Source organism: Notamacropus eugenii, chromosome 5 (assembly GCF_028372415.1).
Source record: "Notamacropus eugenii isolate mMacEug1 chromosome 5, mMacEug1.pri_v2, whole genome shotgun sequence".
Lineage (NCBI taxonomy): Eukaryota > Metazoa > Chordata > Mammalia > Diprotodontia > Macropodidae > Notamacropus > Notamacropus eugenii.
In genome coordinates this window covers 3,309,730-3,324,301 of record NC_092876.1, presented here as the reverse complement: position 1 = coordinate 3,324,301, position 14,572 = coordinate 3,309,730, and the positions used below count along the sequence as shown (strand labels likewise).

The window sequence follows — 14,572 nt, the reverse complement described above, 5'->3', positions numbered from 1 at the left end:
TGGAGCAGGGAAAAGTGCATCACCCAAGAAGGGTGGTGGTGAAGAGAACAGAGAATAAAATGAGGAATGTTTATCACATGAAGAAACCAGTATATTTAAAATGTAAAAGAGAGGTCATTAAATGGGGAAATGATTTGAAGTGAGTTTCTCCAACAAATGTCTCATTTCCAAGTATTTAAAGAATGGATCCAGATGTATAAATATGAGTCACTGCCCAATAGATCTCTGCTCAAAAGGTATGAATAGGCAGTTTTCAGAGGAAGTTTTCAATGATTATACCTTAAAAATGGTCCTCATCTCTAACCTTTCATCCAAGAAAATGACAATCAACAACATTACAGGGAATTCACGGATGTTCATTGAGGGACAGTGTTCCTTCATTGTCCAATGTTACACTCTGAGTCCTTCATATCTATCAGGATATAGACAACATATTTCATTTTTGGTCTTCTGGACACATGGTCATTGCATTGATCCCAGTCTGTCTTTATTAAGTCTTTCAGACTTCTTTTTCATTCCAATATTCTTTTTATTTGTAAAGGGTTCTGATTCTACTTACTTTTCTTTATAGTAGTTGGTATAAGCCTTCCTAGGTTCTTTTTCAATCCTCACCATCCTAATTTTTTACTGTATAACTTTCTTTCATCTCATTCATGGAAATAACAAATATTTGGGGAACATATTTTCCTTAAGTATATATTAGCTCCAATGGGGAAGATCATGTCAGAGGCAGAGAAAATCAATGTGGATGCAAAAATTAAATATGAAAAAAAAAGAGCCAAAACATGTATGCTCAAATTTATTAATAATTAGTAGGCACCTGAATTCATTCACTGTTTATGAAAGTGTGAATTCTAAAAGTGTCCAACCTGAGGAGATGAGCAGGAATCAGGACAGATTTGAAAATGTCATATTGAATTTCTTTAATATCTCAGAAAACAAATCAAACCGTAAAAAATAGAAATTGTTTCATGTAGAATCCTCTTTTTCTGATTATATGTGTGTATGTGTGTAAAAGTATACATAAGCACATACATATGTATAAAGGTGTATATGTGTTGAGGGTCAGGATGGAGTGAGGTTGACAAGATCAGGATAGTCCTTCAGGGGAAACTGTTCTTTGAGACGGTGCGCATTACCATCCAGAATGGCTCTCCATGCCCCCATGTTGCTGTCTCCCTGAGACAAAGTAGAGAACTACAGAAAACAAGTGATATGTAAAGTAGATGCCCTCTAGGCTAACAGTCTTTAAGACAATAAGACGGGCTAAATCACTAAGACAGGAGAGTGTCATGTAGACTCACAGTTTCTGTCTATAAAGACCCAGACAGTCAATGGCCAAGTTACTTCTATGAGTTTTTCTTATTCTTTGTGCTGTGGGACAGTTCTTTCCTGTGCTCTTTTATATTTCTCAATACCTTTGTAAATGGTCTGTCTTTTCCATCTTCACTTGACAATGGACCTTGGTGCCCCCTGGGTGAGTTCCCTCCATCTCTTGGATAGACTGACTCCTATAGTTCATTTTTCATGCAACAGGGCATAGTGTTAGTACTATAATTTCTTATCTTAATTGATGGTCATTTACTTTATTCTAATATTTTAAATTTGGCAATTAAAATTATCTTTAATGTATTTTTTACATTAAGAATATTCCTACTTATAGGTATGAAAGTTACCTAATGGTGTTTTCTCATATTTTTAAAAAATCAATCTTATTTTTTTCAGTCTACAGAAATTTCCCTTACTCACTTGCCTGCCTGTAATTCAGAAGGAAAGGGGTGGGGTGAGGGGGGAAATCCTCCTAGAACTATGCTTAATGAAGGGAAACATTCCTCTCTTGTCTGGAACCAGGAAATATTTGTTCCCATTTACACCATAAGTTCTTCATCTCTGTTAGGGAGGTTGTATATTTTACCCATTGTCCTCTTGAGCTCTTTCTTTGATTAGTTCAGATGAGACAGCTTCTCTGCCCACCAGATCCTCTTCTGATGTAGAGACTTCCACTTGCACATCTGGATTGTGTGAGATCATTTTCCCTTACCCTTGAGTTCCTAGCCTCAAGACACTGATCATCTGTTGGAGGAACATCGCATTCAAAAGGAGGCAGACTATTTTCTTTTGTATTATGTTCTGTCTTGTTTTGTTTTATGGTTTCTCCCATTCATTTTAATTCTTCTATGTAACATGCATTTAATAGGAATGTACATGTAGAACCTATATAAGATTGTATGCCATCTCAGGGAGGGAGGGGGGAATGAGAGGGAGGGACTGGAAAAAAATCTAAGATATATAAAGTGATTATCAAACACTGAAAACAAATAAAATAATTCAATTAAAAAAAATGAAGCAGAAAATGGGGCAGGCGAGAAAGTATCCACTGTGAAGGCAGAGAGAGAGAGAAGGGAGTCTGAGAAAGTCTCAAAGTGGGTGAGCCAGGTCAGAAATTAAGAGATGTCTGAGATGAGCTTCCTCCTTAAATGGAGGTTAGGTGTTCATAACCCTGTCCCTGGGTGGTGAATGATATATGTGGAAAGACTGGGAAGGAAAGAGATGTGGAAGAGGTTCTCTTGAGAGTATTTTATTAGAGGATCAATTGGGGAACAATTACAAATCAATAAGAAATCAATCAATCAATAAAATCAGTCAGAAACCCTCCTATATTGAGAGACCATGCTGGGAATAATTCTAATGGAATTGAGAAAGGATGGAGACTTGAGTCCCTGATGTAAAGGGAAGGTTTGTAAAAATCCTGGGAATCTCCAGAAGCGGGAAAGGAGCAATCAATTTCTTACCTGTTCAGAAGTTAATTAATACAAATAAAGGAGGTTAAAAATTGAAATATGGATTCCAAACAGAGCATAAACCAGGCGTTTTAAAGAAGAAATGAAGTGGATAGAGGGCCAGGCCTGGAATCTGGAAGACTCCTCCTGAGTTCTAATCTGGCCTCTGACACTAGTTGCGTGCCCCTGGCCAAGTGTCTTATCCTATTTATTCCATTTCCTCACCTGTAAAATCAGCTGGCAATGGAAATGGCAAATCATTCCAGTATCTTTTCCAAGAAAACTCCAAAGTCAAACAGTACTGAAATGACTGAACAAAAAGAAGAAATCGGAGTGATGAAAAAGGGAGCTCAATTTTATATACACTAACTTCTCCATATCCCCTTATTACAGCCCGCCTCCATTGCTGACCTCCCTTGTTTGTTTTTTAGGTTCCCCCTCTGGACAACTTTCTGACCAGGACGACCACTCCACTCCTCAGTCTCTGTTGTGTAGGAGTCATGTCTTCACTCTCTATGCCAGCTTAGGTCCTCTCCTCCCTGCTTCCCTACAACTTCTCCCCCTCCTTTCTGTTTCTTGTGGCCAAGCTCTCCCTGGGACTAGCTGAAGGCCCAGGAAAGCTCTTGACCCCAAGTCTTGCCTGGCCAGACCTGGAGCAGAGCCCTGAAGGCTTGCCCAGCTCAGAAATTGTCCTCCTGGTGCTGCTCCTGTCCTCCCGTCTTGGGTTACACGCCTTCCCAGATCTCTCTGAATCCCTCTCATTTGCTGTTTCTTAGGTTCGGGCAACAAGCATCTAGAAAGGATAGAGACACTTGCTAACCTCCTGGGGACAGAGGAAGGCAAGCCAGTGGCTGCCCTCCAGGAGCTCGCCATCTACAGCTCCTAGTCAGCTACTTGTTCTTCACCTAGAATAGCTTCCCTCTACACTTTAAGCAGAAATAAGCTTTCCCAGGTAGGTGGGGGCCTGCCAGGATTGAGGAGAGACCAATCTCATCCCCAGGCCTGTCCTTCAGACACTGTCTGACCTTCAAGAGTTGCTCCCTAAAAGATGAGTAAAAAGAGAGAAAAATGACTACTAACTAACCCACACATAACTGGTTATGAGTAACAGGAAGACGATCATTTCTCTCAATTCTATTCCATGTGCAGTTTTATAATTTTCATCATCAATGGTTGGACAATTGTCGGCTAAAAATCGCTTCCATATTAGAAACAAACTTCTGGAAACCACTCCCTACTCCCTGCCCACAGAACTGTGAGAAATCTTATTTCCATAGTCAGAATTGGGACCCTGCTTTCAGCAGCTTCTCCCCAAGGGCTGAGAAGATTTCGGGACCTTTTCCAAAGAGAAAGTCCCAAGGCAGCTTCCAAGTCCCCCAGAACAAAAAATTCCTGGATATTGAGACTTTATAAGGTCTTTTGTACTTTTCCCAATAGTAAGTAAGTAATACTTAACAGTAAGTGATAGTAAGTAATCATTATTATTTGCTTTAAAATAAAATATATCCTATTAAATAAAGTTTTTAAACATTGCAACCACACTCTGAAATAGCTTAATCCATCATTTTACCACATTGTGATCTGCCTTCCCAGTCACCAATGGAGTGAACTAGGACCCTGTGCTCACTCCCAGGCTTCTTAGCATGATGTTTTCAGCCATGTTGACAAATGCTTTCAGTGAGGATGAACACGGCATCAAGGTCGACTGCCATAAGGTCTTCCTGAGTCCAGGCCCAGTACTCTATCCATAGAGCCACCTAGCTGCCTCATCCCATTAGAGAAATGCCAGGAGCAGAACAGAGGTCTGCACACAGAGTTTGTAGATCTGACCAAGACCTTGGACACTGTTAGTGGTGAGGGCTTATGGAAAATTGTGTCAAAATTTGGTTGCCCCGAGAAGTTGATCAGCATTGTACACCAATTTCATGATGGCATGTTCGCCCAGGTTCTGGATAGTGGACAAAGCTCTCATGCCTTCCCAGTCCCCAGTGGAGTGAAACAGGGCTGTGTGCTTTCTTCCTTGGTTTTTAGCATAATGTTTTCAGCCATGTTGACAAATGCTTTCAATGAGGATGAACTTACTGATGGTAAGTTCTTCAATTTGAAAAGGCTACAAGCCAAGACCAAAGTGGAGGGAGTGTTGGTGCATGATTTTCTGTTTGCAGATGATTGTGCACTCAATGCAGCCTCTGAAGCTGAGATGCAACAAAGTATGGATCAATTCTCTGCTGCTTGTTCTAATTTTGGCCTAATAATTAACACTAAGAAAACACAGGTGCTCCCTCAGCCACCACCACACCATACATATGTGGAACCATCAGTTACAACAAATGGAGAAGTTTTGATTGCTCTCAATAAGTTCATTTACCTTGATAGTGTACTTTCCAGGGTTGTACACATTGACAATGAGATTGATGCACACATTGCCAGAGCTGGCCCAGTGTTTGGGAGGCTCCAAAGAAAAGTTTGGGAGAGAAAAGGTGTTTGACTACCAAACTGAAGGTTTATAGAGCTGTTGGGCTGACCTCATTGTTGTATGCTTGTGAAACATGGATACCAGCGCCATGCCAGGAAACTGAATTGTTTCCATTTAAACTGTCTTAGGAAGATTCTGAGGATCACCTGGCAGGATAAGACACCAGATACTGAAGTCCTTGCTTGAGATGGACTGCCAAGCACTCAAACTATGCTTCACAGAGTGCAACTCCAGTGGGCTGGCCATGTTGTTCCAATGCAAAATGTACTCTTGCCAAAAACACTATTTTATGGGGAACTCACATGGTGCAGGTGATCACATGGGGGCCAGAAGAAATGATACAAGGACACTCTCAAGAATTTTGGATTTGATTGTGCAACATGGGAGACACTGCTCAGCATGGCTTGCCCAAATCAGACAGAGTGCTGTGTGAGCAAAGCAGAATTGAGATAGCACAAAGGAAAGGTAGGATGTGCAAATTTGGGATAACCACCCCATATATTCACACAGTCTATCTGTGCCCAACCTGTGGTTGAACATTCCAAGCTTGTATTGGTCTGGTTGGCCACAGTCAGACACACTGAACCAGCAACTTCAGAGAAAGCAAGATAAATTGCTATAGGGTAAAGATGCAATTACATAACAGAAATTTACATAGGATATAGGAAGATGATTAATATTTAAAAGGCAGGAGGAGTTTGTTAAGGAATGAGGTATTGGAGCGGGTCCCATCTGTGGTTCACGGGTTAAACATTCTGGTCATGCTGCCCCCTGATAATGTTTAATATAAAATTTTGGAATAATCTCTTTGTCCTCTCTGAAGTAAACTCAGAGAATGCCTCTTCCTATGTCAGCAAAAGCCAGCCAAAGCTGACTCTGCATTCCTTGGAGACCTTTAACCTATGACATATCTTGAATAATGGGTCTTTCCTTTTTATCTTATTATCTATAGACACATACTATGTTATGGCATATTAATGGTAAAGAAAATATAGACATCTTAGGTCATAATTTCTATTGAACATTGTTTGCCCCTTCCTGTGTCAGTTATCTGTGGTGGGATTTCCTTCCTTGTCACCGAGACATATGTTTACCCAGCTTGGAATCTCAACATTTGATTGACATTGCTTTGTTAATTGTCTTGTCTTTCTAAATTTATGATTTGTTCAACTAGGAGAGTTCCTTTCTCACGGCAAAATGTATATGTCAGAAGATTTCTGCACTGGGTAGCCAGAACATTTCTGGCTCCATAATGCATTATGTTACCATTGTCTTTAATAGGGAATTGATCAATTAATTAATTAAATCATAAAATGTATGCATTTAGCCATGTTGCCTTTCCTTAACAAAGTTCTAGGTCAACACCCCCAATTGGCTATTGTGGTCGTGTCTGGTCAAGATAGATAGTTAGGTATTATGGTCCTGTTTTGGGCTAACTGGATGATGTGCTTGTGACTGAATACAAGAATACACCGGGTCAAATATGCAGAATGGGTCTGGGGGCAGTAGCTAGGTAGAGGCAGGGGCTGCATTCCCGTCACATGGACATGCCTGCTGTTTCTGTGGGAACTAAGAATTCAGGGACATCCCTGTTCTAGTGAGCAGATTATTTATGTAAAGGAGGGTGGAGGTGGTTTGAATGAAGACTAGGGAAAAGTGAAAATATTTGGTAGGTAGAATATGGGGAGGAGGCAGCAGCAAGACCACATGCCCTCAGGCCCATGAGCTCTTAGCCACTCCCTCTCCCATCCCACTTCAGAAAGACTGTAAGATCAGGGGCTAAAAATGAAAATTTATAGCCCAATTTGATAGCCAATAGTTTGGAAAGCCATGACTTTCCAAAGTTATGGAAAGTTAGAAGGGATTATTTCAGGATGAATCTGTGGGAAGATTTTATTGAATTTAATATGGGTATTGACTATGATAAAGATATTGGTTGAATTAATTATTAAACTCTAACAGTCTCTGTTTGGAAGGAAAACTGTAGCTCCAATGTGATATTCACAGCCGCCTACTGAAACTATGAATATATCAGCACAATTCTGAATTGCAAAATATAACAGATTCTCCACATGGAAGACAGAGCTAAAACATTTATTCCAACATCAGAAAACCAAGTCCATCATAGTAACAAACATAGTAAAGAAAACATTGTTATATGCTTGTGAAACATGGACAGTCTACCAGCACCATGACAGGAAACTGAATTATTTCCATTTGAAATGTCTAGGAAAATTCTGAGGATCACTTGGCAGGATAAGGTACCAGGTACTGAAGTCCTTGCTTGAGTTGAACTGCTAAGTATTCAAACTGTTCTTTAGAGAGCACAACTCCAATGGTCTGGCTACAATGTTGCAACACAAAATGTACTCTTGCCAAAAAGACTATTTTATGGAGAACTTGTATGGGACAGACGATCGCATGGTGGCTAGAAGAAATGATACAAGGACACTCTCAAGATCTCTCTCAAGAACTTTGGATTTGACTGTGCAGCATGGAAGATACTGGCACAGTTTAGCTCAGCATGGGGTGCCCACATCAGAAAGGGTGCTGTGCTCTTTGAGCCAAGCAGAATTGAGACAGCACAAAGTAAACACAGAATGTGCGAATTTGGGATATTGACCCCAAATATTCACATGGACTCTCTGTGCCCAACCTGTGGTAGAGCATTCTGAGCTCATATTGGTCTGATCAGCCATAGTCGAAGACATGGAAATTTTACTTTATCATGGTGATGTTATTTTGCTCCTCTTTGAGAATGAAGAACAACCAACCAACCATTACAGAAGCTGGCCACACCTTGCCAGCATTGATTTAAATTCCTTTTGTCTGGGCTAAACCCTCTAGCTAATCTGATTGAAACTTTTTGCAAAACTCCCAGAAGAATAGGAGTAAAGAGTTGAAACACCTAAAGCAGTTTTTTTATCTGAAGTCTCAAAAAGGAGAACTAGACTGCAGCTTTTTAAGGAAGTAGAAGACAAGTATTCACAGTTGGGAATTGATAATGTTTAATATAAAATTTTGGAATAATCTCTTTGTTCTCTCTGAAGCAAACTCAGAGAATGCCTCTCCTATGTCAACAAAGCCAGCCAAGGCTGACTCTACATTCCTTAAGAGACCTTTAACCTAAGACACTATCTTGAATAATGGGACGTTTTCCATATCTTAATATTTGTAGACATACACTATGTTATGGCATGTTAATGGTAAAGAAAACACAGACATCTTAGGTCGTAATTTCTATTGAACTTTGTTTACCCTTTCCTATGTCAGTTATCTGTTTAGGGCAGGAAGCCTGCCACTCACTAGTGGTGGGATTTCCTTCTTTATCACCGAGACATGTGTTTACCAGCTGGAATCCCAAGGCCTGACCAACATTACTTTGTTAATTGTCTTGTCTTACTAAATTTATGATTTGTTCAACTAGGAGAGTTCCTTTCTCACGGCAAAATGTATGTAAGCCAGAAGATTTCTGCACTGGGTAGCCAGAACATTTCTGGCTCCATAATGCATTATGTTACTGTTTTCTTTAATAGGGAATTGATTAATTAATTAAATCATAAAATGTATGCATTTAGCCATGTTGCCTTTTCTTAACAAAGTTTTCAGGTCAACAGAATATACAGAACTTTGAAGTGCTTTTTAAATACCAAAAGTAGTATCAATAATTTCTACACAATTGATGTCATCTGAAGTTTATGGTTTGTGTTATCACGGTATTTCTAAACTGTATTGTATTTCTAAAATTCTCTTAGAATGTAAAAATTGAGAGACCTTTGTGAAGTAGAAATGGTGTTAAAGCAATTTTTAATATGGATTTTGTTGCATATAGTTTTTTTTAAAAAAAAGATGTGATAAAAATTGGATAATTTGAAATTGTTATTTTTGGTTATAAACAAGTAGTGATGGTACTACTGATGTTTGCTGTGATGGCACATTTTCCATTTGAAATCTTGACTATTATGAAAATATTTACAGTGGTTTAAAGTTATAGTTTATTCTCTGCGTGAGGTGATTTGGAAATCCATTCTCCTAAGTTGATAATGGGTTGTTCATGTTTTAAATACATAATAATAATGTTTAGGGCATTGTTACATCTCTAAATTATGTAACTTGTTCTGTTATCTAAATTCTATCTAAACAGAATTGTACTGTCAGAGAAAAATGATGAATGGGTTAAGAAGCTAAGTCATTCTATTTGACCATGTGCTGCAATTTAAGAAATCATAAACTTCCAATTTTTGTCTTTATTTAAAAGGAAGTTTCAGTTAAAATTATTTTGCTAGAAACTGAACATTTACAAAAGTATGTTTGTGAAAAGAAACTTGGTAATTATGCAAAGGCCTTGTTTAGGATCTCCTCTTGTAATTTTTGTCAATTAAGTACAAGAGGTTTTGTGACCAGAAAATTCTGAAATTTTATGATATTTAGCGATGAATAATATCAATTAATTGTAAGCTGTTTTTAAGAAAGGGAAATATTTTTGTGAAGAAATGTTTTGCAAAATCTTTTGTATAATTTTTATAAGGTCTACTAAATTTATGCTTATGTAGAGGCCTGATGGGGGTTAAAAAAATGGATGATAGTATGGGGGAAGTCAAGGAATTTTATGGTCCAGGATAAGGGGGAAGGTCTATGGTATTTCAAGATAAGGGGAAGAGATTTTGGGATGCCTTCAGGTTGGAGAATAAACTAGGAAAGGGGGCAACTCTTAACCCTTGGGGAATTGTTTCCTCATTAGTGTCCTTGGATCAGCCTTAAATGGATGTTTTTTGTGTTTTAAGTACCCTAAGGCACATTCAATGCCCATTTAAAATTTTTGAGTAGAGTTGAAAAAGTTGGGGCAGTTAAAGGCTTCTTAGAATTCTCTGAAAGTTTTGAGATTGAGTAAGGAGTTTCTAAACAGTATCCTTACAGTCTCCTCCTTCCCTTCCCCCCTCCTTCATCTAGATAAGAAGAGATAGTTTTACCTTTCCCCACTTGGTAAAAGAGAAGGAGGGAGAAGAAGCAACACCTACAATGAGGGCCCCCCCTCCACTAATGACCTGGGGCCCCTGGGACAGGAAAGCCTGGAAGCATTACCCAAGCAGCATGAAGTTAGATGCAGCTCACCTCAGACTTGGGTGAACTTGCTTTCTTAGAGTTGTAGGCTCTATGTCATCCTGGGCCATCTCCAGTCATCCTGATGAAAATCTGGTCACTGGACCCAGATGGCTCAGGAGGGGAAAGTGAGTCTGGTGACTTTGCACAGCCCTCCCTCACTCAAAACAAAGTCAATTGCAAGTCATGCCATCATTTCTCTAAGGTCATAGTCTTCTTCAAAAATGAAGGACAAACACAGACTCTATGTAAAGTGTATCCAACAAAATTGAAGTCATGTATCAAATTGGTAAACTTTTGTATATGGAGGTCCTAAACAAGGAATTTGGTTAGCTGAGAATTTGTAAATGATTTCCAGTGATTGGCTTTTAGGACAAATTTAAAATTTAAGATGTGAGTCCTCATAAAGTCTGGATTAATGAAACCTGCCATCTGATGTAAAAGCTTCTGGAATTCTTAACAGATGTTGTTCTGAGCTCAATAACCCACCATTGGCTACTCAGAGAGAATGTGACTGCTAGAGGTGGAGATTTTTGCAAATGGGAAAAAGCTGAAAGGACAATCCCAGCCTCTGCGTGGGATAGGACCCTTCTGGCTCAGTTTCCTCATTGTGTTCCTTTGAAAAGGAATGTTTCCCACCTGACTATTCCAAAGACTGGCTATAAGGTGGAAGTGACACTGCATGTGGAAGGCTGTGATGCTTTATCTAATCAAGTCCTTACTTTTCCTTTGTATGTCAGGCTTCTGTAATCAAAGCAAGTAGTCAGTGAAAAATGAGAGTATAGTGCAAACTATTTGAAATCTTGATATTTTTAATCAAATAACTGGGCAAACTGGTACTCTTTACAAGTCATATGAAAGAATAAAATCCCTGGAATAGAACATTCTTTCTGAATATTATGAGAATAATTAGATAAAAGGAAAACAAATAAAGATACAAACATAATGTTGAATCATTATCCCATAGACTAAGGCTGGGATAGATTTAAAGTTACTATAGTAAGATGTAAGTATAAGATTGAGTTATTTGGCTTAGGACTTTAGCCCATAAAACAACTAACTATTAAGCCATAATATCGGTTACTAATATGCATTCCTGTATTCTTCACAATGGTATGGAGACAATTAGGTCAAGAGCTTGGGAAATCAGGATATTATTCTGTTACTTGGTTAATATCATACTTGTACAATTAGTAAATGTTAATAGAAGACTGGTATGTGGCACGTGGCATGGTAGGGAAAGGCTCTCCCCCCAATATGTTCTTACAGTGTATATATAGCTTGTACAGTCTCCTCCTGCCTAATTTAAGGAGAAGCTTATCCATCTTTTGAATACATAGTCAGTAGAGATATTCCTTGCTTTACCCAACTTATGACCTTGCTGACGTATTTTTTTGCTCATTTTGTTTTATATGTCATATGTCAACCAATTAGTTTCTGTATTTTATCATACCTCTTTTTCATATTTGGGTATCAAACTCTATAAATACAAGGTCTTGGAAGAAGGAGTCATCTCTGATCATGAGGAAGATCTAAGGTCCACTTTATTAGAGGAGACCATGGACCCTCTAATTAATTATTTATGTCCCACTGACTCAGAGCTTTACCTCAGTCTCATTTATTGAAGGTTGGACAACTTTAATCTCTACGCTGGGATTCTACTCTTTCCTGAGTCCTACTCCTCATATTATGTCTAAAACTAAACTTGTTATCTTTCCTCCTAATGTTCACATCATCTTCTTTGCTATTACTATCCAAGGCATAAACCTCCCAATTATCCAGGGGCAAAATCTAGGTGACATCCCCACCTCATTGTCTCTCTCACACCCCTCCCCACCCTTGAGTTGATTCTAAAATCCTGTTGATTCCACCTTTGTAACCTCTTACAAACACATCCCTTTCTCTCCCAACATTGCCCCTTTTATGGTTAGGTATTACATCTGAGGTATTATAAGACCTGGCTGGTTGGCTTCAATCCTTCAAATCTCTCCCCAGGCCACTCTGTCCTCCAAATAGCTGTCAAATTCATCTTGCTAAATCTCTTCCTGACCATATTACTTCCTACTGCACCAAAAACCCTGCTGGCTCGTTATAACTAAGATCAAAATATATGTCCATAACAATTGGAATGATTTCTGAAAGTCTTTCCACATTAATTACATTCATAAGATTTCTCTCCACTGGAGATTATCCTATGATGTCCCAGACAGCTGGGAGTCTTGAACTTCCATCTCCACAAACTGAGTTGGGCTTTCACCTGGATGTATGATAAAGGAAGAGTGTTCACTAAAAGCTTTCCCACATTCATGACACTCATGTGGTTTCACTCCAGTCTGAACTTTTTTATGGTAAATAAGGGATGACTGCTGACTCAAGACTTTGCCACAATGAAAATCATACGGTTTCTCTCCATTGTGTATTCTCTGATGTTGAGCAAGATTCGAGCTCTGTGTGAAAGCCTTTCCACACAGATCACACTCATAAGGTTTCTCCCCAGTGTGGATTCTCTGATGTACAGCAAGACTGAAGCTGCATCTGAAAGCCTTTCCACATTGATTACATAAATAAGGTTTTTCTCCGGTGTGAATTCTCTGATGTTTACCAAAACTGGAGCTATGTTTGAAAGTCTTTCCACACTGATCACATTCATAAGGTTTCTCTCCAGTGTGGATTCTCTGATGTACAGCAAGACAGCTTTTATATTCAAAAGCCTTTCCACACTGATCACATTCATAAGGTTTCTCTCCAGTGTGGATTCGCTGATGTTTTGCAAGACTGGAGCTCCCTGTAAAAGCCTTTCCACATTTATTACACTCATAAGGTTTCTCACCAGTGTGGATTCTCTGATGTTGAGAAAGACTTGAGCTCTGTGTGAAAGCTTTTCCACACTGATTACATTCGTAAGGTTTCTCTCCAGTGTGAGTTCTCTGATGTCGAACAAAATGGGCACTCTGTTTGAAAGTCTTTCCACACTGATTACATTCATAAGGTTTCTCTCCAGTGTGGATTCTCTGATGTTTTGCAAGACTGGAGCTTCTTGTAAAAGCCTTTCCACATTTTTTACATTCATAAGGTTTCTCACCAGTGTGGATTCTCTTATGTATAGAATGATTGAAGCGATTTCTGAAAGTCTTTCCACATTGATTACATTCATAAGGTTTCTCTCCACTGTGGATGTTCTGATGTAGAGCAACACTGGAGTGCTGTTTGAAAGCCTTTCCACACTGATTATGTTCATAAGGTTTCTCTCCACTGTGAATTCTCTGATGTTCAAGGAAAGAGTATACACTAAAATCTTTACCATGTTCATGACAATCATGTAGTCTCTCCCCAGTCTGAATTTTTTGATGGCTAATAAGGGATGACTGTTGACTCAAATCTTTCCCATAAAAGTGACAATTAAAAGGTTTCTCTCCTATGTGGACTCTTTGAAGTCCAGCACAGATTTGTCTCCTAGTGCTGGCACAGGGACCATCGCTCACAAAGATTTGCTTGTGAGTTTCTTCCACAGAAATGCTTAGCTTTGCAGTATATTCTTTCATTTCAGGTCTAATCTCTCCTTCTGCAAGAAAAAAAGACAATAAAACATATACAGACACATGTACACAGGTGTGTAATTCTATCTTCTTCATGGGCAAAAAGGAAACTGATCTACATCCTATTTCTCCAGGCTAAGAGAAAAGTCTTCAAGGTTAGATGGACAGAATCAATAATTTGAAACTGCCTTAGCTCACATCTGCAGGATGACTGATTCACAAACTACTTCATACACAATCACACTGGATCGTCACAACACATCTGGGACACAGGCAGGCCTCCTCATTGCACTCACAGTTCAGCCATGAGTTCAGAATGGCTGAGTGACCTGACCAACATCCCTGCAGCTGAAACTAGAACTCCAATCTTGCAACTGGGCAGGTTGAGTCCACAGTATCAGACAGCCTATGTCCACTAAACTTTCTTTTGGTTTATTTGGTTGTTAAGAAAACTTCTTTTATTATTGCATGTTGACTTGCTCACCCCCTCTCTTTGCAGCTCCCTATTTCCTGAGAAACAACAGTATTGAAAGTGGCCTGATTAATAAACCTGTCATGGGGTTTTAAGTGTTCTAGTGAAAAGAAAAGTCAATCAATGTGGCAAACTTTGCCACATTACTTTAAGAAACTGCCACATCCACTCCCATCCTTGCACAACTACCCCCTGATCAGTCAGGATC

At 39.1% G+C, this 14,572-nt stretch overlaps 1 protein-coding gene across 1 annotated transcript in view; it reads right to left on the bottom strand.

The window, feature by feature from the left end:
* Positions 1 to 7,331: 7,331 nt before the first annotated feature.
* Positions 7,332 to 14,572, bottom strand: part of LOC140508168 (uncharacterized) — a 33,466-nt gene continuing 26,225 nt past the window's right edge. Inside the window, exon 5 of the mRNA XM_072615942.1 lies at positions 7,332 to 13,918. Within this exon, the coding sequence (XP_072472043.1) occupies positions 12,549 to 13,918 (1,370 nt within the window). The 3' untranslated portion in view covers positions 7,332 to 12,548. The remainder of the gene's footprint in view (positions 13,919 to 14,572) is intronic.